Consider the following 27,593-nt stretch of genomic DNA (forward strand, 5'->3'; position numbering starts at 1 on the left):
AAAGGCAGCTGAATGTGTTCATGTGTTCAGACACATTTGTAATGTTTGCGAAGCAGCATGCATTCTTTTACAAAGACAGCATGTTGTTTCCAAAATTACAGAATAATTGGCTCTTGTTTGTACAAAATAGATTTAACTAATATGTGGAAAATATTTATTTTGTATTAAATCAACAGGGTGGATTTTTTTTCTTTCCAATGTTACAGCATTGTTAGTTTAAAATATTTAATTTCCAAAAAAATAAATAAATAAATAATTCCAGTTGACTCTTTGCAATATAGTCAGTTGGACTGAATTATTATTATTTATTTTTTTTACCACAGTGAAGTTCATGATTTTATTTTTCACCACCAGAGAGAGCTGGCACAATGCACAGCGCCTATGATGCATATCAGACCATTATAGAAAGGAAAAAGCCTTTACATTATCTTACCTTTTGATCTTTTGTATCATTTGGTTTCTGCTTTCTGACAGTTTTTCACTTTATTTGATACTGCCAAAGTCAACAGCATTGCCTCAACATGAAAAGCACCAAGTAATTTTTATTTTATTTATTTATTTATTTTATCTTTCTATTTATTTATTTATTTATTTGAATATTTCATGAAAGTGAAGAACAAAAATTTTATACATTTTAATGCATCACTTTCTGACCAAGTCCGTTTGATTGCCTTTGCTCTTATGAAGTGAAGCATTCTCCTGTCCAGTGCAGACTGTGATGACTGTGCCAGATTCAATTAAGAAGGCTACACTGAGGTAATAAGATAGGTGACTGTATCAGACACTTTTATTCTTTCAGTTTTTCTAGGAAAAAAGTACACGAAGCCATATAATAAATAAAAATAGTTAGGCCTACTAGTTAGTTCAAAGGAAGGAATGCTTAAACGGCTTGCCATAATAAGCCACAACAAGTCATTCCTTCTGAATTCATGCAGATCTGTCCCCGCTTGCCTTTGTGTGACACTGTTTGCGACCAATCAGAACACTCCGAACGCATTCCATCGTAAACGTCAGCCAATAGCGTGAGAGCGGGGCGTGATTTCCTTCGCACGGCTCCGTGAGGCATGAAGTTTATTCAGAGTGCGAGCTGCTCAGGGAGAATGATGCACCTTTGCGCGGATGCGAATGGGAGATTTTTCTGTTGCGCGCTTTAACTTTCTCCACTTTCTCATCTTGCCACGGATTGTGCCGAACGTGTAGTAGTAATTTTGGCTCGCATCACAAATGGCTCGAAATATAACAGAGCAGCGGCAACGTAGAGCGTTTCATGCGCACTTGTTTCTCTGTATACTGACTTTGTTTCGCGATGCATCTGCACAGGGATTTGAGAGTTTGGGATTAACGTACGGTTTAAGATCTGAATTTTCAGAGGATGCTATTCTTGTTGCCAATAATGGAATACGGGTTCCTTTCGGCAGATCTGTTTATATTGATCCAATCAATGACCTGGTTACCCAAGTTCAGCCCGGAGACAAGTGCACCATAACAGTTCTGGATAATGACCCGCTGTCACAGAGACCGGGACAGCTGTCCCCGAAAAAGTTTCCATGTGAATTTGGTCCCAATGATGTAAAATACTCGCATTTCGGATCCAGAAGCCCTTCAAAAGACAGAGTAAGACTTCAGCTCAGATATGATACTCAGACTGATACAGTCATCATTCCCTTTATGATGGAAGTTGAGGTGATTTTCACTCAGTTTGAGATTCTCACCAAACACATGCCTGTAGTTGTAGAGAAACTGCTTGGAATGAGTAATCCTCTTGATAAGAAAATCCTGGAGTTTACTTATGATAGAAATGCTCATTTATGTAAAGTTACATCTTTGGCCAGTGGCAGCTCATTACCCAGGTATGGAAAGCTGATTGATAATGGAAAATTGGGGAAACCTGTGGACTGTGATGAGTTTGTCAGGATGGACATTCGCTATCAGCACACTTTTGCACATCGTTCTCCAAACCGAGATTATATTCCCATGTATTTAGAGTTACAAGACAAAGAAGCAAATGTACTGAAGCAAGAGTTTTTCCAAATTGTGGTGCTTATAAAAGAGGGTGAGGAAAACACAGCTCCTAAACCGAGTTTTGTGGCAATGATGATGATGGAAGTTGACCAGTTTGTAATGACTGCTATAACCCACGATATGCTTGCCGCTGAGGATGTGGAATCCGATCCTGATGGTTTAATCTTCAACATCACTTCTCCGCTGTCCTTTGAGGAGGGCTACATTGTGAGCACGGATGACAGGAATTTGCCCATTACGTCTTTTTATCAAGCAGACCTGAAAGAACTTAAAATAGCCTATAAGCCTCCCTCTGTGGATTCGGATGTGGAGAGAATTTTCCAAATTGAGTTTGAAGTTGTAGACACTGAGGGGGCTATATCAGATCCCTTTGCGTTTATGATAGTGGTTAAGCCTATGAACACTCTAGCACCAGTTGTGACCCGTAACACTGGCCAACTGCTTTATGAGGGTCAGTCCCGGCAACTGTCCAGCTCACAAAACCTACAAATTAGTGACGAGGACAATTTAGACAATGTCCAAATCACAGTTATTAATGGACTTCGCCATGGAGAGCTCACAGTTCTGGGGTCCAGGCAAAAATTCTTCACCCCAGCAGATCTTGATGTAGGGAGCGTCATCTACCAGCATGATGGCAGCGATACATACAGCGATAATATCATTTTCAGAATGACAGATGGAAAAAATGAAGTTGAGTTTTTATTTCCCATTACAGTGGTGCCAACTGATGATGAGCCTCCCATAATCAATGCCAACACAGGCTTAGTTTTGTTTAAAAACCAAATGATGCCCATTTCTCCATTAATGCTTAGTGCAGCAGACATAGACTCTGAGGATTCAACTATTAAGTTCATCATGGTGCCTCCCTACTCTACTATTGGAGAAGTCATACTTCGTCAATCAGATGCACCGGAGGATCCATCCACATGGAGGTTCAATTCTGAGGATGAGATGTATGAAAAAGTAGTGACAGAATGGTTTCAGCAGGACATCACAGAAGGCAAGCTGTTTTACAGGCATATCGGACCACATAATACAAAGACCATCATGGACCAGTTTGTTTTCCGTGTGCAAGATGACAACGACCCACCGAACCAATCAGGTGAGAACTCTTTCATCATCAAAGTTCTCCCCATTGATGATATCCCCCCAGAGCTCTATCCCGGGACCACTCTTCAAGTGACCGTTCATGAGTACCAACTCACCTATTTCCGAAAGAAGTTCTTGCGCTACACAGACTTAGACTCAGAAGACAGGGACTTGAAATATACAATTACCCAGCCACCCACTGACACAGATGAGAACAGCCCTGGCATTCTAGGAAGCATCGTTTTAACTGAGAGTCCAAACTCAGAAGTCACCGAGTTCACTCAGGCGCAGATAAATCATCACAAGATAGCCTACAAACCTCCTGATCTAGAGCTTGGAATAACCCCACATGTGGTGCAGTTCCATTACAAAGTTGAGGACACGGGGGGAAACATCGCCAATGGAGTTTTCACCATATTTTTACAGCCTGTTGACAACAAGCCTCCCCAGATCACCAACACAGGCTTTACCATTCAAGAACGAGGGGCGCACGTCATCACTCGCGCCGAGCTGGACACCACAGATGCCGACACGGACAGCTCACAGATTCTGTTTACAATCATCCAGCCTCCAAAGCACGGTCAGGTTAAGTACACATTCACTGATATGACTAAAGGGAATTCATTCAATTTGGATGATATATCTAATGGCAGAATATCTTACATTCATAATGGTGATGAGTCAACCAGCGATTTCTTCCAGCTGGATGTCAGTGACGGCGTCCACGTTGTCACAATCACGGTCAGGATCAACGTGAAGCCTATTGACGACGAAGCACCAACCATCAGCCTTCCAGAGGGCACTATCGGTTCTTACATAGATGTTCTGGAGAACAGAGTGACTGAGATCACCACCAACGTCATTCAGGGTCGAGACGAGGACACTGATGACCTCAGGCTGACCTTTATCGTAGAAGATCCCCCAGTGTTTGGTGAAATATTAGTGAATGGTGTGCCCTCCAATAGGTTCACTCAAGCAGACATCATTAGTGGCTTGGTGGTATATGCACATAATAGTGGAGAAATTGGCTTGACAACAAAACATGACTTCTTTAATCTTACACTTACCGATATGTCTGATGAATGGACAGTTGGGGGAAATAAAATCAAAGGGGTTCGTGTGCAGGTCACCATTTTGCCGTTGGACAGTCAGGCCCCTGAGGTCTTCGTGGGCCCCCAATTCATTGTTGTAGAGGGTGAGAAAAGTGTTATAGAAATTTTGCATATTAGTGCTAATGACATTGACACACCTAATGACGACCTACTTTGCACAATTATTGTGCAGCCCACCTCAGGCTACGTAGAAAATATCTCCCCTGCACCAGGCTCTGAAAAATCCAGATCTGGGATTGCCATTAGTGCTTTCACGATTAAAGACATTCGGAAAAAACACATTTATTACGTGCAAAGTATTCATAAAGGTGTCGAGCCAGTTGAGGACAGGTTTACTTTTAGGTGTTCAGATGGGATAAACTTTTCCGAGAGACACTTTTTCCCAATTGTGATAATCCCATCCAATGACGAAAAGCCAGAGATCCATATGAGAGAGTTTGTTGTGATGGAAGGCATGAACATAGTGATTGACACTCCTATATTAAACGGCGCTGATGCTGATGTTCCAGTGGATGAGCTCACGTTTATCATTTCAAAACCTCCGAAACATGGATATATCCTCAATCAGTTAACCTCAGGCACTATTCCTGTCACAAACTTCACTCTTGATCAGATACGAGAGGCTTCAAATATTGTCTACGAGCATGATGATTCAGAAACCACAAAGGATAGTTTTGATGTTCTACTTACTGATGGCAAATTCACAGTGGAGAAAACTGTCATGATTATGGTCATTTTGGTTGACGATGAAACACCAAGGATGGCGATTAATGATGGCCTTGAAATAGAAGTAGGAGAGGTGAAAATAATCAACAATAACGTTTTAAAAGCCACTGATCTGGATACAGAAGACAGCATTCTGACCTACATAATCCGTTATGGTCCAAATCAAGGGTTTTTACAAAAGCAAACACCATTTGGAACATTTGAAAACATATCTGTTGGAATGAACTTCACACAAAATGAGATCGACCAAGATATGATCATGTACATTCACAATGGACAAGAGGGAGTTCGTGACCTTATCAAATTTGATGTCACTGATGGCATTAACCCTTTGATTGACAGGTACTTCTATGTAACTGTGGGTGGAATAGACATGGTGTTCCCTGATGTGATCAGCAAAGGTGTTTCTCTGAAAGAAGGAGGAAGGGTCACTCTAACCACAGACCTGCTCAGCACTAGTGATCATAACAGCCCTGACGAACACTTGGTGTTCACCATCACACGTGCCCCTATACGAGGACACTTAGAGTGCACTGATGTGCCAGGGATGCCTATTAGTTTGTTCACTCAGCTTCAACTAGCTGGGAATAAAATCTACTACATCCACACTGCTGATGATGAGGTAAAGATGGACAGCTTTGAGTTTGAAGTGACCGATGGTTACAATCCTGTGTTCCGCACCTTCCGTGTGTCCATTACAGATGTGGACAACAAAAAGCCTGTGGTCACCATTCATGGGCTGGTCGTTAATGAAGGTGAAAATAAGTTAATCACTCCTTTTGAGTTGACAGTGGAGGACCGTGATACAGTCGATCACCTTTTAAAGTTTACAATCACCCAGGTTCCTGTACATGGCAAGTTGCTGTTTAACAACACCCGTCCTGTCACTTCCTTCACCAAGCAGGACCTGAATGAAAACATGATACGTTATAAGCACGATGGAACCGAATCTGCCTCCGACAGCTTCTCATTTACTGTTACTGATGGAACTCACACAGATTTTTATGTGTTCCCTGACACGGTTTATGCGACTCGCAAACCCCAGATGATGAAAATAACAATTTATCCGGTGGACAATGGAGTTCCACAGGTTGTGACTAATAAGGGTGGTACAACATTAAGGATTCTCCCTACTGGTCACCTTGGGTTCCTGATCACTAGTAAAACACTAAAGGCAGAGGACAGAGACAGCCTTCGTGGAGCAGTGACTTTTAAAATTACTGTGGCCGCTGAGCATGGCTACCTCATTGACTTGGGGAAAGGCAATACCACTATCACCACATTCACCCAAAGTAAGTTTTATTATGTCAGTTTAATACAATATGCTGTTCATTAAAAAAAATGTTTAAATGAATTAATGGTACTGGTAGATTTATGCTTAGTGTATTGGAATATTATGTGAAAAAATACTGGGCTAACATAAATGAGAGAATACTGGATTAAAGGGATAGCTCATGCAAAAATTAAAATACTGTGATCATTTATTCACCCCCATGTCGTTCCAGACCCAAAGGACTTTCTTTCTTTCATGCACAAAAGGTGATCTTTTTGAAGAATATCTTGACTTCTCATTTCCATACAGTATGATAAAAGTGAATCAGGACTGAGTCTGTCAACGCCTGCTTGAAAAGAAATAAATAAATCAATAAAAATAGGCTTAAAGTTGTTTGCCATCTGATCACCCAGCCTGACCAGAAGAAACGTGCCCAAAACCCTTCTGAAACAGACTAGGAGACTGACAAACAAGCTTTGGTTGTTTTATTTTATTTATTTATTTTTATTTTGTTCAGCAGGGCAGTTACAAAATAGCAAAAAGGCACTATTAAATGATCATACAATTATTATGTACACTGGTTTAGTTTGTCTCATGACCAAATTAAATAAATGACAATAGTTTGAGTTTTGACAATGATTTGAGAGCTAGTGCAGATTGGACTATTTTTTTTTTTAGTAAAAAAGTCAGTCTGTTCATCACAGAAGCACATACTACATATAAAGTGCTTTTTTCATTTTGAAACTTGACGGCATCTTTCATTTTTATTATATGGAGACGAGTAGCCTGGACAGGAGGGTGAATAAATTACAGCAGTTTTCATTTTTGTGTGAACTCTTTTATGATCCTAAATAATAAGTCTTACAATATTCTAAATAGTTTTATAAAGGAAGATTTCTCCTGAAATATCGAAAGGTAATCTGGAAAAGTGCACACATTGTGACACAATGCACAGAAAACTTTTTTGCCTTCAAATAAGACCAATATAGTATTAATGGGTAAAATAAGTCTTTTTCGCCAACAGAGAGTACAAAGCAAACACCTGTTATTGTCATAAAATTACAGTAAAGGCCCAAGACATATCAGAAAAGCCCTAGTACACTCTTAAAAATAAAGGTGCTTCAAAAGGTTCTTCAAGCGATGCCATAGAAGAACCATTTTTGGTTCCACAAAGAACCATTCAGTCAAAGGTTCTTTAAAGAATCATCTCTTCCTTACCTTTTTATAATCTGAAGAACCTTCTTTCGCCACAAAGAACCTTTTGTGAAACAGAAAGGTTCTTCAGATGTTAAAGGTTCTTTATGGAACCATTTAGACAAAAAGGTTCTTCTATGGCATCGTAAAGCACCTTTATTTTTAAGAGTGTATAATCGTAAAAACTTGTAAATGTCAAAACTAGCAGGGGACATGCTCAACTTGCCACTGTGCTTCCCCTTTCTAAACAAGCTCCTTTTTTAGGATTCTCTTTGAATATTTCAAGGGAATTTAGCACAGTTGGGGATGGGGGTGTGGGCTACTGACAGTAAATAAAGTTGCTGCTCCCTTGTGGGCATTTGAAAATGATGGGTTTACATTTTTATGAGCTGGCCGCTTTGAAGAGAAATGTTTTGACATCAAATATTGAAGATAGGCTGGCACTGTGGATGTAACACCCTCTCAGAAAAACCATGTACATGAAATGCACTCCAAAATCTTAGCACAAGAGAGGGTGGTGGAGAAATTAATAGATGGGTGCCAGTTGGAGACCTGCTGCTCTTTGTGGCTCCTTTCAGTCAGAAGGGAATTGATGTGCCACGGCTTCAGTGCTTCATATTTCTTTCAGTCTAAATTAAACACTGCCCAGCTGATAAATCTCAGACATAATGTGGTTTGGTGCCTGCAGCTCTCTGTGCAGGAGCAGATGGGCAAAATGCCCTTATTTGAAAGTGCTTTTCAACCTGGTTCATATAGAACCTGTCCCAAATGGCACTCTCCTCCTCAGAGTTTGACACTTTGACACATGCACTATTGGTAATGGTTCCTGTGGAGTTCACGTGGGCCATTTGGGTCAGGGCTACACTTTTAGGACAAAATAGCAGAAATTTTACATTTAGGGGTGTGCCTTTGTACCTTCTCTACCCAATCATGCGCATTACTACCTTAAGAGCAGTGCTAGTGAAAGTTACATTTAAAAGTAATGCGTTACAATATTGGGTTACTCCATAAAAAAGGAACTAATTACGTTACTTATTTACTGTTTATGGAAAGTAATGCATTACGTTACTTTTGCGTTACTTTTTGTCACCTGGGCTGGGCTTGCTTATTTATTTTTAATAACAAACAAGGGCAACTGTGAAAGCCCTTTCACACCAAAAGTGAAATTAATAAACATCAGGCTGAAGGAAGTGCCTCTGGTCTGCACCTCACTCCCAATTTCTCTCATCATGGGACAGGAGAGGTGAAAAAGTAACTCAGATATTTTCTTGTAAATTTAAAAGTAATGCGTTCCTTTACTAGTTACTTGAAAAAAAGTAATCTGATTACGTAACTGGCATTACTTGTAGTGTGTTACCCCCAAACACTGCTTAACCCTTAAATGCATGAATGTTTCGCCAATCATTATTACATATTCGGGTCTTTAGCGACCCGGACCAATATATCTAGCATGGATGGACCTCTAACTGCTGCAATAGCAAAAAACTCTCTTGATATTTTAAGAGCAATTACAGAAGAATAAAATAAAGCATATTTAGTTACCTTTTGAAACTTAAAAGGGTTAAATTTGAGAAGATGATTTTACCATCGCTGTCATCATCAGAGTGCACTTCCACAGTATATTCAACATCTGCCTCACATTCATGATCTCAACCTGTTCTCAAAACGATCATTTTCAATGACTTCATATTCAATATTTTGATCACTGGCAGCTTATTCATCATATCCAGCATCAAATGACAGTGACATTTATATTTCATTGCGTATAGTAATTGCTCTGTAGTAAAGCCATTCAAACCACTTCAATTTTTGCTGATGATATTCGTTTGTTTTATGCCTGTGGTAATTATGAGTGAAACATCATGTCATCATTGTGTATCAAACAGCGCCACCTTGAGGAAAAAAGATGCATTGCACAAATTGAGTCATCAGATATGTAAATCTAGTTGCGCAGGAAAAAATACTTACACATTTACATACCTCTGGTCTCTAGCGACCCTATACACTTTTTACAAAAAATTTATCAGAAAACAAGCATTCTTTTATATTTTAAATTTTTTTTCTCATGTTGTTTATAATTAATAGATTGAGGAATACTAAGAAAGTTGATGTCTAACTTAAAAAAATAAAGGAGGGAGAGGGTAGAGAATGATGTCCCGGGTCGCCAAAGACCCGAGGTATGCATTTAAGGGTTAAGTGTAATTGGAGTGACCCAGCAGCGACCCACAATTAAATCTATTTATTTATTTATTGCTTTAGTGCAATGATAACACAATTGCCAATTACTGAATGTTTAATACTACACACATTTATAATTCCTAATTAGTCTTAAAATATACTGTATAGCTGCCTTCATATTTTTGGATCCTTCATCCATGGCAGCAAAAAGTTTGAAAACTCCTGCCTTAAGATACATATATGCATCTTATAAGATGTACTTGCAGTATATGGTAAAACTAAATGTATAATTTCTGCACATTTTTCCTTATACAAAATAATATAATTTCATATAAAATATAATTTCAAATTATAATATAGAAATGTTTGCATTTGAGTATGTGAATATTGTAAAGATGCATAAAACAAATCTCTCTGGAGTACTTGATTTTGGTCTGTCAGTTGTCATTCTGAATTTTTTTTTTTAAATGTATAATAAAATGGATCTTGATATAGTATTTTTATAAAGTGCATCCCAACTTAACTTAGAATTTAATATAGTTTAAAAACTAACTAATCCTTTTGAATATTTCCTCCTTCAGCTGACATCAATGACATGCATATATGCTATGTGCTTCGAGACGGAGACAATGCCACAAGCGACACATTCCACTTTTCCATCGAAGACAGTGGTAAGATATTTCAACCTCTTTTTATTGTTTTGGCCTCAGGATGTTTCAAATATGACTGGTTGGATTACAGACGTGTGCATTCCTATCTGCATCATCCTTCATTTCTTTGTGTGCTCACCCAGTGCTTGTGAAGGTGTGACTGTGCGAGAGCAATAACTAGAATCTGTGCACGTTAGTTCCGTCTGGGATGTCTTTTGATTGACACGCTGGCATATTGAACTGGAAAACTTTAATAGAGCTTTGGTTGGTTTTTAATAATTTTATTGAAAAACATTTTTCAATCTCAAACTTTCTCTGATGGGTTGAAAGAAACTGTCCAATTATAAACCTGCCAAGTGCACTTAGTACCCAGCGAGGTCCCAGAAAGCATTATTAAAGACTTATTGCTTGACTGCTAAAAAAATTCAAGCCGATATGTTAGACGCAAGTGCTCCACTTTGAAGATGACTTGCATGATTAAATCTTTCGTCTATATTTAGCCACCATAATATCATTTGAGAAGGGTGATTGTCTGTCTTAATGACTGCCATTGTCAGGCTAATTAAGTAATGCTAAATAAGTTTTATGATAGTTTTGCTTGAAATTCTGATAGATTAGATACCTTTTTACAAAGATCAACTCCATTCCATTATTATTAGATTTTCTTGTAAATCTATCATCCTACTTGTCTTTCTTTCTTTCTTTTTGTATACACAGCCCACTTGAAAACATTAAAGGCTTCTGCTTTTACGTATGCAAATGCCAATCTCTTCTTTTAGCGGGGTTTTTTACGTTTCAGAGACCCTCCTGACAGCCTGTTCATTGTTCTCCTACGCCATGGCTATAAAGAAACACGCTGTTTTGTGATGGCACCGTTTCTCTTTCCCCATGAATATGAAAAAATGCTCTCACCTCCCACTCCCAATCTTCTGCAGCCACAGTGGAATCATCTGGTGAAAACCAGTGTCATTTCACACGGTTCTGTATGGAAAATGTACTGTAGATAGATCATTTTTAAAGAGGATGGGACAAGACTAAATCGAAGTGTTTTGCATGGTTTAGTTCAGTCAGTATGATCTGCAATGTGAGTTTGAACTCTTCCCGAGTAGGTTAATTTGTTAATCTTTTGCTTTCTATCATAAAAGCATTAGATGAAGACTGACTTGATTTTTATGGATTTGGCATTCAGTGCTGTTGTTCTTGGTGCATGCTAATTAGATTATTCATTCGCTAAGTCAATTGACTGGCACAAAGAGCCTGTGTCTAACAGAAGTTGGCACAAGGTGTGTGTGACTTCTGAAGTTTGGCAATTATACAATGGGATTCTGCAGAATGTTGTCATACGCTCATTTCAGAAAGGGCTCAAGATGCCCTCATTGTCTTGTGGCACTTGTTTGTTTTCTAAATGAAGTTTTCTCTTTTTCATTTTACTGCTTGTCAAATAATTAGGAATTCTGTGCTTCTTGAGTTAATAAGTCTCTTATGCTCATAAAGACTGCGTTTACTTGACCAAAAATACAGTAAAAACAGCAGTATTGTAAAATTGTGCTGCTTAATGTTTTGTGGAAACCATGGTCAATTTTCAGCATTTTTTGATGAATAGAAGGTTTAAGAGAACAGCTTTTATTTTAAATCAATTTAATACATTCTTGTTGAATAAAGTAATGAATTTCTTTAAAAAAAAGATTACTAACCCCAAAGAGTTTGAACAGTAGCATACATACATAAAAGTTTGTTGTGTTAATTTATGTGTCTACTGTAAGCAGGGCTGGATTTACGCATAGGCATTCTAGGCACGTGTCTATATGTTCGCTCGTCCAGGGGGGCCCAAACGCAATGAAGAGATATATAATATTTTTGTTATAATATGGGCTATCTACAACAGTAAAAGAACCAAAACCCCAGAAGACATTGAGCAAATAAATATAACAAACAATAGGGTAAAAAAAGACAAACTATTTCCATGTCTTGCACCTTTTTTATGTTGGCTACGGAAATCATGCTTTCTTTCTCCCAGTCTCTCTTGCAGATGCACACACAGTACAGAAACGCACTTGTGCACACACGCGGAGACGTGAACAGAAACTTCTTGTCAGCGCTTATCAATAAAATAGTTTTGCAGCTGAAAAGCTACTTGACATTTCTCAGTTGCGAGGTTCTTGAAGCAGTTTAACTTAAAGATTCGCTATTAGTAGACGCTGCTGCTGAACGCTGCTGAGAGACACACAGACGCACGTATTCACACAAGCTTAATCTCTCTCTCTCCCTCTCTCTCACCACATTAGACTGCATTAATAACTGCGTTAGCCTGCATATCAATGGCTCAAGCCTCCGTTATTAGCTCTAAAATGACGTTTTGTAATTTGCAACGGAAGGTTTGGGATGAGGTGCGTAAAAAATTAGTTCAACACACGAGATTTCAGGATGGAAACATGTCAAATGTCTTGAAACAAATAATCTGAACAGTCTTGATATGTGGTTGTGACTCCAGGCTGTTAAAATTATTAGAGAAAAAATGCACTCCTGGAGGTGGTTTTTTTTGTGGCCACATCGCGCACCTATTAATGGAATGGTCTTTCTCAGTTCTCAAACAAATTAAGAAATACATTCGATTTTTATTGATTGAACGCTAGCGCTTATTGCGATAGAAAACACTGTAACGGTTTGCACTGATTAAGAAATATTTTTGTTTGCTTGGGTGGTAATATTAGGCCTAACATATTATTAGGGAAGGGGGGCCCAACAATTTGTTTTGCCTATGTCACAAAAAGAGGTAAATCCGGCGCTGACTGTAAGTAGGTACTGTAAGTTACTTTGATGTTTTTAATAGAATTTTATTAGTGGAAAAATTGTTAGTTTGTTAGAAATGATGCCTCAATTGAGGGACCTGGGTTAGAAAAAGGAGCTTGATTTCCAAATGCCAAGAACTGCTGTATGTATTCAGTGTGCAGCTCCCTAGAATGGTTTGCACCTCCTTAAATAGACAGAATTTGTCCTCACCCTCATGAAACATCCATGAAATTGACTTGATAAGATCTAGAGGCCCCACTGGACCCTCATATGCTTCAAGTATGCCTTAACATTTGCTTACTGGTGAGTGCTCATGTTCCTTACATGTTTAAAATTGTGCCCTCCAGGTGAACCAATGAGCATAAAATACGTTGAGGGAAAGCTGAAAACCAGCCCAGGACTTTGCTTCGATGTGGTCACTTTTTCTCACCTATAGTGGAAGTTGTTACCTTAATCGTATTGGACGTTTTCATTAACCATTCGTCTTAGCGCCATCCTAATTCCCTACTCATTTGATTTATTTTGGGGCTTTTTCATACTGTCTAGCCGTGAAAGTACACATATTGGGATGCAGGGAGTGTTATTAGATATATTCAACCTGACCCGGAGTCAGTTTTCAGAATTGAATTGTGTGCTTACGAAACTCTAATACTGGATCATTGATAGCGAGGCTGCCGGGCTGCTGATGTTATTTGTAGGCATGAGAGCCACTGTGGCAGCCACACTAATTCCCCAGGTACCCCCTGTGGCTGTTTCAGAGGCTGTGTATCAGGCAGCTGTGCTGGATTGTGAGTGTTCAGACACAGCTGTATCCTGTCATGTTCCAGCAGCCAACACCACTCTGCAGGTAGTGCTCATATAGTAAGAAAGAAAATGGAGATGAATCCGAGGGGCTGTTTAGGCTTTATCTTAATGCAACACTGCAGTGAATCTCATACAGATTGTAAAATAGGGCATTTTTGTTGCTTGTAAAGATTAAGCATTGGTTTATATAATGTTTATTTAGACTAAGCCGAATAAAGTCAAGAAAATACTTGTAGTTGTGTGTTCAGATTAAGCAGTTTGTTTTATAAGGCATTGCTGGGTTTAGTCAGATAAATATGTTTTAATCTCAGGCGTGAGCTGTTTGGTAATTTAGCCCGTCGTACTGGAAAAAAAACATCAGTTTTCCCCTTCAATTCGTTTGAGGGCTCGCTTTCAGAATCACAATCAGATTTCATGTCTGTTAGCCAAGTAAGTTACACATACAGGGAATTTGGCGACAAAGAACACATGGCATATCTAGTACTCATGAGATAACATTACTTATGTATATACAGTACATATATGGGGTGTATAAATGCATTATACAGAAGACGCATGTAGCCAAGTCTGTCATTCAGTGAGTGAACTGAATTATACATATTTAAAATGCATATATGATCTGGTATTATTAGTACTAGCATTTGATTTAAGTATGATTTGATTTTAATTGCGAAAGAAATTTGTCGTAAAGTGGTTGACCATGTCAAAATTAATTTGACGCCAATAACCTTTGTCCTTCTTCTACTCTAATGGAGGCCAAATTGCAACCAGTGCAGTAATTAATCAACAGCATTTTATGAAAGGAGTTGAAATTGCCCTTCAAATTAATGCTGTTAGTTGGCAGCAGATTCTTTAGTAGAGTTGTTCTAAAAGCAGAGTAAATTACCATTTGGCTCAGATTCCCAATGAGTAATAGAATTGGTCTCCCAGACGATTATTAAGTTCGCAAACTTTGACACAGATATCAGCAGGTGGTTAATGAAGGATTCAAAGTTGATGATGGTTTTTGGTTGATTACAATTTCTTACATAAAGTTACATTGCCAAAAGCATGCCAGATGATGCATGCTAGAAGATGAAAATGCCAGTAGATATTGTGCCTTTGAAGAAGAAACGAGAGATAATAAAAATAATATTGGATTATATTAAAAAAAAAATACCACAAAATTAGGATTTAGACTTTTTCTTGTATAATTCTGTTCTTATCACCAGTGGTACATTACATGACACATTGGTAATGCACATTTAATTTAATTTAAATGTATTTTAATTCTGGTCTATTTAATAAGTCTGGTATTATTTATATTTTTATTATCTAAGTTTAATAAAGCTTTGTGCATATGAGAGTAATGCAAAGTCCATGTTCTTTGGCAAAGTGGAATGTGAATGTTCTCTGCACTGATCCGTGAACAAAAAGTTTAGTTTGTGGCCTAAATATAGAACAGCAAAAACCTGAGGTGATTAAAAAAGCAGAGATATTATTCTTTTTGCCTTCAAATTAAGATGTGGATGCTCGGTTTTCTGAAGGCAAGTTTAAGAATGGCCTGTTTTGAATCTGAAATGCTTTGAGCACTTTTAGACAGTCGGAAGGATTTTAAAGTATAAATGTGTTTAAATTGGGTCGCAAGATTTCCATATTAACATATGCAATTCTTTTCTAAATGTTTTCTTTGCGATGTTTGTATTTGAGTTGCTTGCTGAGTCCTTGCACAGATCTGTCAAGGGACTGATGATGGTCTTGTAGCACCATGATTTATTTTAGCTACAAAAACGCTCACAGCCTTCAATGAGAATAGAGGGAACATTATTGTGACTAGGTGGTTCTGATTTGATCAAATGTGCTGAGAAAAAAAAAAGTTTGAGAAGCACTGTTCTGCCTTTTTCAATTCCCTCTGGGTTGTTCAATACAGTTTCAGACGAACACTGCTCAACAAAGAACAGATGAATATTACTTGTCATGTTGCCAAATAATACACTTGGAAAATAGCACAGTTACCTGAAGGCACCCCATGAAATCCTCAGTGAAGTTTTGTGAAATGTTTGTCTGGGCTCACAAATAGTCTAGTGGCTTATTTAATGTATTTGAGGTAGACAACAAAGTCTTGGTCATTTTTGAGAAATAATACTCTCTCTCTCTATCAGGTACAGCGTTCTTTACCACATTTTTGCATTTGTTTGAATAATGGGAGCTGCTAAGCTTAAAAAGAATGGTATTAAGCCATGGAATTGGAGACAAAAGTGGCCATAATTGTGAGACCTGCCAGGTTGCTGAATTGAGATTAACTGAGAGTGGTTCCTTGTGCTTCAGAAAACTCTCTCACCTTTGTCTGTAAAGATTCCCCTCACCATTGGTCAAGCTACGGAGACTGTGTGGATAAAGATACTTTGTCTGGTTTTTGTTTTGTAGATGGACATAGAGGCCCAGGGGCCATTTTTTGGCATGTTTGTTCACTTAATTGTTCTGTGCAGCCACCTTAACCCCTCCCTTTCATTTCCCCCTCTGATTCTTCTCCTCCTTCCCGGTAAATTGAGCTTACCTGAGCACACACAAGTTCTAGCACTGCCTGTGGGTTGTTTGTGGAGCTTTAGAAGAGCTGTCTGCCTCCAACCTCTAATCCACTCAGTCAGTCAGCGGAGGAGACGTCCCCACTGACAGATTCCCGCCTGCACCTTGCTCTTTGTTTTCAATTCCTGCCTTTTCTTTCTCTCTCTCTTTCTCACTCTCACTTTACCTTCTTGTTTGTCTCTGTTCTTGCACCTCTTGTGTCCAGGGAGGCTTGTTTTCTCAATTTGTGTAAGAGGAATACACACATCGAGTATGAATTAATGTTGCACCATTTCATGTTTATTTGATTTTAGGATTTGCGGTGGATTGATTTTTTTTGCATTTATTTATTTTTTGCCTTTTTTGTTCTTAATGAAGTTGTGTCTATCCACTCTCTAAATTCAATCTGTGCAGTATTATTATTAACTGTTTTCTTTACATGGCAGAATATTTTTTTCGAGACAAAGAATCCAACAATACAACAAGTTTGCATGGATGCTTCCTCAACTAATTTTGTTAAACTTTTATAGTAAGAAAATATATGGCGCACAAAGACTGTTGAGATTTTGTAAGTATACAAATATCATTGATTCTCTTTACAAACATAAAGAATAAAAATATAATAATGAGAAATTAGTTTAAAAATATTTACACAATATTCACAGTAATTAAATGAAAGTTTTGATATAATATAATTTACATATTTTCAATTATTAAATTTTTATCTCACAACTTAAAATTGTTACTGCCAAGAGAGAAAAAAGTAGATGGGAAATATAGAGATTTTCAAGAGAAACTGAATTGTTTAAATTAACATTTTTTAAATAACCAACTTTTTGCGTTCATCTGTATAAAAAAAATGTATAAAACCTTCAAAGGCCCTTGATAAGAAAAATGTCCCCCACTCCTGCGTTAGTGCAGTCATATTTACTGTTGCTAGACAAAAGTTTGTTTGGCGAAATCCAGTCATTTCAATAAAAATCTGTGTGATCTGAAGTTTCCCTACAAATATTTTGCTCATGTTCAGATTTGTCTCACCAATTCATCAGTTTGACCAACAGAAATCCATACACGAGCATTACTCGCTCAACACAAAACTTTTGTCTTCATTCATAACCATTGACAGTGGAGGGTCTCTTTCCAGCTCATCTCTGAAGCACCTCCAATCTCAGGTTAGCAGAAGGATTGTGTTTCACCACATGCCATGAGGTGCTACAAAGACAACAAGCTCATACATGCACCGGTCAGGTCAGAGAGTCTCTTACAGCCTTTATACTTCATCTTCACAACGGATGTGCATAGCTCAGCATATTTTTCCACTCTCTCATCTGTTCGCATTCTATTATTAATGAAAATACCACCTTTGGCTTTGCAGAATGGTGCTTTAGCGGTGGTACAGATCCTCCAGCGATTAGAGCAAAGTCGTTCATAATTACAGGTTAAGCACAATCATAAATCGCTGCAACCTATTTTAGGCCTTGACAAAAGCATGCTCTTTGGCACATTTCATTGACGGCAGGCTGTGTAAGTAGTGATTTTGACATTATAGACATGGATTCACATAAACCATCTGGTCTCGGATTATAGACCATACAGGTAACATCTGCTGCCCACAAGGGTGTCATTATTATTTTCAACATATGGTTGTTTCACAGAAAAAGAAAATGTGAAGTGGTTTGATTTTAATATCTCTTCTGTTTCCATATCCACTATCTGGAAACATACAGAAGGCTCGGGATACATAGGAGTTACTGTACACGTGTTGCCATAACAAGCACTTCCTCGTCCTCCTTTGCACACTTGTTCTGCACAGCAATACCTTCAGTACTCTTGAGTGGGAGTTATGTTTCTCAGCTGCGTAGCTTGCTTACAAATACATGAGGTTAGCGGGTCATGAGAGCACAGCTTACGCTCCATTGCCATCTGTATCTGTTCTTTTGCCTGTCCGTGAATTGAATGCTTTAACACTGGCGTTTGTATAGCACATCTCAAGTAGGAACTGTAAAAATAGTGTAACTGTCACTGTACTGTTGATTGTTAGCGGTTCTATAGCTGGCAGACCTGGTTATGTTAATGCCACAATAAACTGGTACCATTTCAGGTATTTGATAGATATTAGAAATACTGTTTAATTTGGCAGTATTGGTTGATATTGATTAAGTGGTTATTCATGCTTTTCCCCCCTAATCTTATAATTGGATTACCTTTGCCTTATTTAGCACTGACGTTCATCTTTAATCTTTAACATTAATATTGTATGTTCATAATGTACATGATAATGTTGTGATACCTAATTTAACTTAAACACTCTCAGAAAATAGGTACAAATCTGTCACTGGGGCAATATCCTAAGGTACAAAACTAAAAGGTGCATATTTGTACCTTATTTATCCCTAAATAGCACCTTAAAGGTACATATTAGTATTTTAAAAGTACATATTAGTACCTTTTGAAACAGTACCACTCCAGTGACAGTTTTTGACCTTTTTTTCTGAGAGTGAAGCATTTAAACTGATTTGTTTTTGATTTTAGCATCTGTTTATTTGCTGTTTTGTTTGGACAAAATAGTATAGGAATTCAGTATCAGCTTAATGGTATTTTTATATTGTACATCCCTAATTGCAGCTACATATATGGTTATGTAGTTTTGACAACCAATTCATTTTTCTTACTGCTGAAAAAGAGTATTTTGTAATTACAACAGTGTATAATGTTCTGTATCATCATCATCTATTTATTTTTGGCTGCTAACACAAAATTTGCAGGTTTGGTGGTTGAGAATCGGGGTGTTACTGAGATTGCTTTGTCATATTGTGCCCTAGAGCAAGCATTTAACCCTAGGATTCTCTAGGGTGAGACTTTCTGGAGACTGGAATGGATTGTAAATCACTTCAAATCCAAATAACTAAAACTGTCAGTTGACAAAAAGGAATTTAAATGAGCTTGATATGGTAACTAAATTGGTATGGTCTTCCTGGTCAAATTCTAGCTGTGAAGTCAACAAGATGTTAACCCTGTATATTAATCTTTGTACTGAAATAGTGTTTTAGGGTCTCTGCCGGGGTTCGCGTGCCCGACACACATTATCCCCATTCTGTCCAGACTTGCCCTGCCGGATCATTCAGAGTGCCGTCATTCCCTCCCTCAGGATGTTGCTCTTCTATTGGAGGGGTTGAAGACGAGTTTTTACCAGGCTGCACATTCCATTCCAAAATCAAAGTTTACAGAAAACCAGCTATTAAACTGGGTCAATTTTTTCCATGTCAGTGCACCTCATGACCTGTTCTGCTGAGAAAGCTGGTTATTTAAATATAGAGTAGGGCTTTGAAATATACATATATATGCTTTATCATATAATATGTGACCTTGGACCACAAATCCAGTTATAAGGGTACATTTTTGGAAATTGAGATTTATGCATCATATGAAAGCTTTCCATTGATGTATGGTTTGTTAGGATAGGACAATATTTGGCCGAGATACAACTATTTGAAAATCTGGAATCTGAGGGTTTATTGAAAAAAAATGGCCTTTAAAGTTGTCCAAATGAAGTTCTTAGCAATGCATATTACTAATCAAAAATTAAGTTTTGATATATTTACGGTAAGAAATTTACAAAATATCTTCATGGAACATGATCTTTACTTAATATCCTAATGATTTTTGGCATAAAAGAAAAATCGATAATTTTGACCCATACAATGGTTTTTTGGCTATTGCTAACAATATACCTCAGCGACTTAAGACTGGTTTTGTGGTCCAGGGTCACATATGATAAAAAGGATGAAAAATACAGTTCTTTATTTAATTTATATTCATGCACACCGTTAAAACATTTGTGGTCAGTAAGACTTTAAAAAAAAAAAGACAGAAAAAGTCTCTTATGCTCACCATGGCTGCATTTATTTGATCACAAATACAGTAAAAACAGCAATGGTGTGAAATATTATTACAAATGAAAATAGCTGTTTTTTATTTGAATATATTTTGAAATGTTATTTATTCCTGTAATGACGAAACTGAATTATCAGCAGCCATTACCTTAGTCATCAGTGTCACATGATGCTCCTAATCAACCCTATCAAAGCATATTCAAGATTTGTGTCATTTTATATTGCCTGCAAAATAATAGCAGTTATATTGTAAATATTAAATATATTGCCCAACACTAGTTAAATATCCAATGTGAGTGTGACATTTCCGAACATGTAGGCTAGAAGCACCAACATAGACTGTAACAATGACAGCATGACAACTGTGACACAATGTATGATACACTGTCAAGCTAGTGATACAGTTTTCTTGTTGGCACAGTAAACATGAATACCTCTGTATGGTAAAGCCAATCTTTCATCTTATTTCTGTGGGCCTAAGTCATGGTTTTCAAAGGTAATATCCCGCAAACAAAAAGACCTTGTTTGCTGTTCTTTCTCATGCCCCAGTGCTGTAGACACGCTGTCACTCTGCATCTGTAAGCCTGGCACTATCACTCAATACATCAGACTGCATAATTCTTCTCTGGCCTTCGGTTTCTAACCGCATCCTTCCTGCTTCTGTCTTTGAGGAGCTGCTGACAGCCTGGGCCATGCTGCAGCCTCGCAGTCCCCTCCCGCAGGGCCTGGGTGTCTTGACTTGAATTTGACAAACCTCTCCCCCCCCCACATATCTCTCCCTCTATCTTTGTCTCTCGCTCTCTCTTACTCTCCTACTTACTGACTTGGGCTGAAAGTTATAGCCCACCTCAGCGTACAGCTGCGTCAGAACACTGTACCATCCTGAGAGTTTGGAGAGAAATGAGATCCTGTCTGAATTCCTCGTATAAAGATGTAGGTGTTGTGTGGTGCTGTCCGGTATGGAATCAAGGTTTGAAATGTTGGTCTTGGACTGCAGGATCTTTGACAGCGACAAAACTAAATTTGAGATTTGACTTTTTCCTACACATTTTTACAATAAAAAATTTTTTTAATTAAAAAATTTAAATAAAAAAAATAAAAGTCAAATTTTTATTTTTATTTTATTTTTTATATTTTATTTTATTCCTAATGGTCAGAGACTTTTAGATTCATCTATACCAGGGGAAGATCCTGTCTGAACTCCTGATATTTGTTTGGTGCGGTCTAGTATAGAATAGTATTTTAAATGTTGGTTTTGGATGGCAGGATCTTTGAAAAATTTTTAGATGAATTTTCCTTTTTTTTTTTTAGAATGAAAAATAAATAAATAAAAGTTATGCAGTAAAAATTGTATTTAATGTATTGTTTTATTTTATTTTTTAATTTACTTTATTTGTTAATTTTTTTCACTAATGGTGAGAGACTTATGGTTCCCACTATACCAGTGGGATATTCCATCCAAATTACTGTTATAAGGATGTAGATTATTTTTTGTACTGTCTAGTATGAAAAAGTGATGGCTTTGGACTGCAGGATCTTTGACAGTGGTGTAAAAATCTGAAAACACTTTTTCTTGAAAAAAATGCAGAATTAAAAACAATTAAAACAAACAAAAATATTATATTTTTGTTTGATTTTATTTTATTTCTAATGGTCTAGGACTTTTTTGATCCCACTCTACCCACTCTAATGCTTTCAAGCTGCCCTGTATGTTCTGGCATTGTTCAGTGGTATCTCAGGGGAAGGAGGTGTGAGCAGCCGGTGCTGTTGAGCATCTTCTCCTGAGAGTCGACCTGTGAAGCACTACCCACCTGCCCCCGCCTCCACCTCCCCTCGGGATAAGGGAATTTTTAGAGCTGTGCAATGACTGGAAGGAAGTGCAGGGGGAGATGAAAGATAGAGAAGTGGCTCAATCCCTTGTAGTGGTTATGAGCAACTTCCTAAAGCCCTGAGCCATGTCACGCCATTCTTTCATACTGTTGCCTCAAATAAATTCTAATTTCTGACTTCTGGCTATTTACTGTTACGAAAAAGCACTCAGTTGAAAAGAAAAGCTCAGTTTAGTTTCGTTCTGGATTTTCTTAAAGGATTAGTTCGCCCCAGAAAATTGTTACTGCCAAGAGAGAAAAAAGTAGATGGGAAATATAGAGATTTTCAAGAGAAACTGAATTGTTTAAATTAACATTTTTTAAATAACCAACTTTTTGCGTTCATCTGTATAAAAAAAATGTATAAAACCTTCAAAGGCCCTTGATAAGAAAAATGTCCCCCACTCCTGCGTTAGTGCAGTCATATTTACTGTTGCTAGACAAAAGTTTGTTTGGCGAAATCCAGTCATTTCAATAAAAATCTGTGTGATCTGAAGTTTCCCTACAAATATTTTGCTCATGTTCAGATTTGTCTCACCAATTCATCAGTTTGACCAACAGAAATCCATACACGAGCATTACTCGCTCAACACAAAACTTTTGTCTTCATTCATAACCATTGACAGTGGAGGGTCTCTTTCCAGCTCATCTCTGAAGCACCTCCAATCTCAGGTTAGCAGAAGGATTGTGTTTCACCACATGCCATGAGGTGCTACAAAGACAACAAGCTCATACATGCACCGGTCAGGTCAGAGAGTCTCTTACAGCCTTTATACTTCATCTTCACAACGGATGTGCATAGCTCAGCATATTTTTCCACTCTCTCATCTGTTCGCATTCTATTATTAATGAAAATACCACCTTTGGCTTTGCAGAATGGTGCTTTAGCGGTGGTACAGATCCTCCAGCGATTAGAGCAAAGTCGTTCATAATTACAGGTTAAGCACAATCATAAATCGCTGCAACCTATTTTAGGCCTTGACAAAAGCATGCTCTTTGGCACATTTCATTGACGGCAGGCTGTGTAAGTAGTGATTTTGACATTATAGACATGGATTCACATAAACCATCTGGTCTCGGATTATAGACCATACAGGTAACATCTGCTGCCCACAAGGGTGTCATTATTATTTTCAACATATGGTTGTTTCACAGAAAAAGAAAATGTGAAGTGGTTTGATTTTAATATCTCTTCTGTTTCCATATCCACTATCTGGAAACATACAGAAGGCTCGGGATACATAGGAGTTACTGTACACGTGTTGCCATAACAAGCACTTCCTCGTCCTCCTTTGCACACTTGTTCTGCACAGCAATACCTTCAGTACTCTTGAGTGGGAGTTATGTTTCTCAGCTGCGTAGCTTGCTTACAAATACATGAGGTTAGCGGGTCATGAGAGCACAGCTTACGCTCCATTGCCATCTGTATCTGTTCTTTTGCCTGTCCGTGAATTGAATGCTTTAACACTGGCGTTTGTATAGCACATCTCAAGTAGGAACTGTAAAAATAGTGTAACTGTCACTGTACTGTTGATTGTTAGCGGTTCTATAGCTGGCAGACCTGGTTATGTTAATGCCACAATAAACTGGTACCATTTCAGGTATTTGATAGATATTAGAAATACTGTTTAATTTGGCAGTATTGGTTGATATTGATTAAGTGGTTATTCATGCTTTTCCCCCCTAATCTTATAATTGGATTACCTTTGCCTTATTTAGCACTGACGTTCATCTTTAATCTTTAACATTAATATTGTATGTTCATAATGTACATGATAATGTTGTGATACCTAATTTAACTTAAACACTCTCAGAAAATAGGTACAAATCTGTCACTGGGGCAATATCCTAAGGTACAAAACTAAAAGGTGCATATTTGTACCTTATTTATCCCTAAATAGCACCTTAAAGGTACATATTAGTATTTTAAAAGTACATATTAGTACCTTTTGAAACAGTACCACTCCAGTGACAGTTTTTGACCTTTTTTTCTGAGAGTGAAGCATTTAAACTGATTTGTTTTTGATTTTAGCATCTGTTTATTTGCTGTTTTGTTTGGACAAAATAGTATAGGAATTCAGTATCAGCTTAATGGTATTTTTATATTGTACATCCCTAATTGCAGCTACATATATGGTTATGTAGTTTTGACAACCAATTCATTTTTCTTACTGCTGAAAAAGAGTATTTTGTAATTACAACAGTGTATAATGTTCTGTATCATCATCATCTATTTATTTTTGGCTGCTAACACAAAATTTGCAGGTTTGGTGGTTGAGAATCGGGGTGTTACTGAGATTGCTTTGTCATATTGTGCCCTAGAGCAAGCATTTAACCCTAGGATTCTCTAGGGTGAGACTTTCTGGAGACTGGAATGGATTGTAAATCACTTCAAATCCAAATAACTAAAACTGTCAGTTGACAAAAAGGAATTTAAATGAGCTTGATATGGTAACTAAATTGGTATGGTCTTCCTGGTCAAATTCTAGCTGTGAAGTCAACAAGATGTTAACCCTGTATATTAATCTTTGTACTGAAATAGTGTTTTAGGGTCTCTGCCGGGGTTCGCGTGCCCGACACACATTATCCCCATTCTGTCCAGACTTGCCCTGCCGGATCATTCAGAGTGCCGTCATTCCCTCCCTCAGGATGTTGCTCTTCTATTGGAGGGGTTGAAGACGAGTTTTTACCAGGCTGCACATTCCATTCCAAAATCAAAGTTTACAGAAAACCAGCTATTAAACTGGGTCAATTTTTTCCATGTCAGTGCACCTCATGACCTGTTCTGCTGAGAAAGCTGGTTATTTAAATATAGAGTAGGGCTTTGAAATATACATATATATGCTTTATCATATAATATGTGACCTTGGACCACAAATCCAGTTATAAGGGTACATTTTTGGAAATTGAGATTTATGCATCATATGAAAGCTTTCCATTGATGTATGGTTTGTTAGGATAGGACAATATTTGGCCGAGATACAACTATTTGAAAATCTGGAATCTGAGGGTTTATTGAAAAAAAATGGCCTTTAAAGTTGTCCAAATGAAGTTCTTAGCAATGCATATTACTAATCAAAAATTAAGTTTTGATATATTTACGGTAAGAAATTTACAAAATATCTTCATGGAACATGATCTTTACTTAATATCCTAATGATTTTTGGCATAAAAGAAAAATCGATAATTTTGACCCATACAATGGTTTTTTGGCTATTGCTAACAATATACCTCAGCGACTTAAGACTGGTTTTGTGGTCCAGGGTCACATATGATAAAAAGGATGAAAAATACAGTTCTTTATTTAATTTATATTCATGCACACCGTTAAAACATTTGTGGTCAGTAAGACTTTAAAAAAAAAAAGACAGAAAAAGTCTCTTATGCTCACCATGGCTGCATTTATTTGATCACAAATACAGTAAAAACAGCAATGGTGTGAAATATTATTACAAATGAAAATAGCTGTTTTTTATTTGAATATATTTTGAAATGTTATTTATTCCTGTAATGACGAAACTGAATTATCAGCAGCCATTACCTTAGTCATCAGTGTCACATGATGCTCCTAATCAACCCTATCAAAGCATATTCAAGATTTGTGTCATTTTATATTGCCTGCAAAATAATAGCAGTTATATTGTAAATATTAAATATATTGCCCAACACTAGTTAAATATCCAATGTGAGTGTGACATTTCCGAACATGTAGGCTAGAAGCACCAACATAGACTGTAACAATGACAGCATGACAACTGTGACACAATGTATGATACACTGTCAAGCTAGTGATACAGTTTTCTTGTTGGCACAGTAAACATGAATACCTCTGTATGGTAAAGCCAATCTTTCATCTTATTTCTGTGGGCCTAAGTCATGGTTTTCAAAGGTAATATCCCGCAAACAAAAAGACCTTGTTTGCTGTTCTTTCTCATGCCCCAGTGCTGTAGACACGCTGTCACTCTGCATCTGTAAGCCTGGCACTATCACTCAATACATCAGACTGCATAATTCTTCTCTGGCCTTCGGTTTCTAACCGCATCCTTCCTGCTTCTGTCTTTGAGGAGCTGCTGACAGCCTGGGCCATGCTGCAGCCTCGCAGTCCCCTCCCGCAGGGCCTGGGTGTCTTGACTTGAATTTGACAAACCTCTCCCCCCCCCACATATCTCTCCCTCTATCTTTGTCTCTCGCTCTCTCTTACTCTCCTACTTACTGACTTGGGCTGAAAGTTATAGCCCACCTCAGCGTACAGCTGCGTCAGAACACTGTACCATCCTGAGAGTTTGGAGAGAAATGAGATCCTGTCTGAATTCCTCGTATAAAGATGTAGGTGTTGTGTGGTGCTGTCCGGTATGGAATCAAGGTTTGAAATGTTGGTCTTGGACTGCAGGATCTTTGACAGCGACAAAACTAAATTTGAGATTTGACTTTTTCCTACACATTTTTACAATAAAAAATTTTTTTAATTAAAAAATTTAAATAAAAAAAATAAAAGTCAAATTTTTATTTTTATTTTATTTTTTATATTTTATTTTATTCCTAATGGTCAGAGACTTTTAGATTCCTCTATACCAGTGGAAGATCCTGTCTGAACTCCTGATATTTGTTTGGTGCGGTCTAGAATAGAATAGTATTTTAAATGTTGGTTTTGGATGGCAGGATCTTTGAAAAATTTTTAGATGAATTTTCCTTTTTTTTTTTTAGAATGAAAAATAAATAAATAAAAGTTATGCAGTAAAAATTGTATTTAATGTATTGTTTTATTTTATTTTTTAATTTACTTTATTTGTTAATTTTTTTCACTAATGCTGAGAGACTTATGGTTCCCACTATACCAGTGGGATATTCCATCCAAATTACTGTTATAAGGATGTAGATTATTTTTTGTACTGTCTAGTATGAAAAAGTGATGGCTTTGGACTGCAGGATCTTTGACAGTGGTGTAAAAATCTGAAAACACTTTTTCTTGAAAAAAATAACAGAATTAAAACAAACAAAAATGTTATATTTTTGTTTTATTTTATTTTATTTCTAACGGTCTAGGACTTTTTTGATCCCACTCTAATGCTTTCAAGCTGCCCTGTATGTTCTGGCATTGTTCAGTGGTATCTCAGGGGAAGGAGGTGTGAGCAGCCGGTGCTGTTGAGCATCTTCTCCTGAGAGTCGACCTGTGAAGCACTACCCACCTGCCCCCGCCTCCACCTCCCCTCGGGATAAGGGAATTTTTAGAGCTGTGTAATGACTGGAAGGAAGTGCAGGGGGAGATGAAAGATAGAGAAGTGGCTCAATCCCTTGTAGTGGTTATGAGCAACTTCCTAAAGCCCTGAGCCATGTCACGCCATTCTTTCATACTGTTGCCTCAAATAAATTCTAATTTCTGACTTCTGGCTATTTACTGTTACGAAAAAGCACTCAGTTGAAAAGAAAAGCTCAGTTTAGTTTCGTTCTGG

General features: G+C 37.6%; 1 protein-coding gene across 1 annotated transcript in view; it reads left to right on the plus strand.

Moving 5' to 3' along the window:
• Positions 1 to 1,104: 1,104 nt before the first annotated feature.
• Positions 1,105 to 27,593, plus strand: part of LOC107587905 (FRAS1-related extracellular matrix protein 2-like) — a 68,258-nt gene continuing 41,769 nt past the window's right edge. Inside the window, exons 1-2 of the mRNA XM_016275868.1 lie at positions 1,105 to 6,241; positions 10,176 to 10,265. Of these exons, the coding sequence (XP_016131354.1) occupies positions 1,225 to 6,241; positions 10,176 to 10,265 (5,107 nt within the window). The 5' untranslated portion in view covers positions 1,105 to 1,224. The remainder of the gene's footprint in view (positions 6,242 to 10,175; positions 10,266 to 27,593) is intronic.

This window comes from Sinocyclocheilus grahami, unplaced genomic scaffold (assembly GCF_001515645.1).
Source record: "Sinocyclocheilus grahami isolate Dianchi unplaced genomic scaffold, SAMN03320097.WGS_v1.1 scaffold6.1, whole genome shotgun sequence".
Classification (NCBI taxonomy): Eukaryota; Metazoa; Chordata; class Actinopteri; order Cypriniformes; family Cyprinidae; genus Sinocyclocheilus; species Sinocyclocheilus grahami.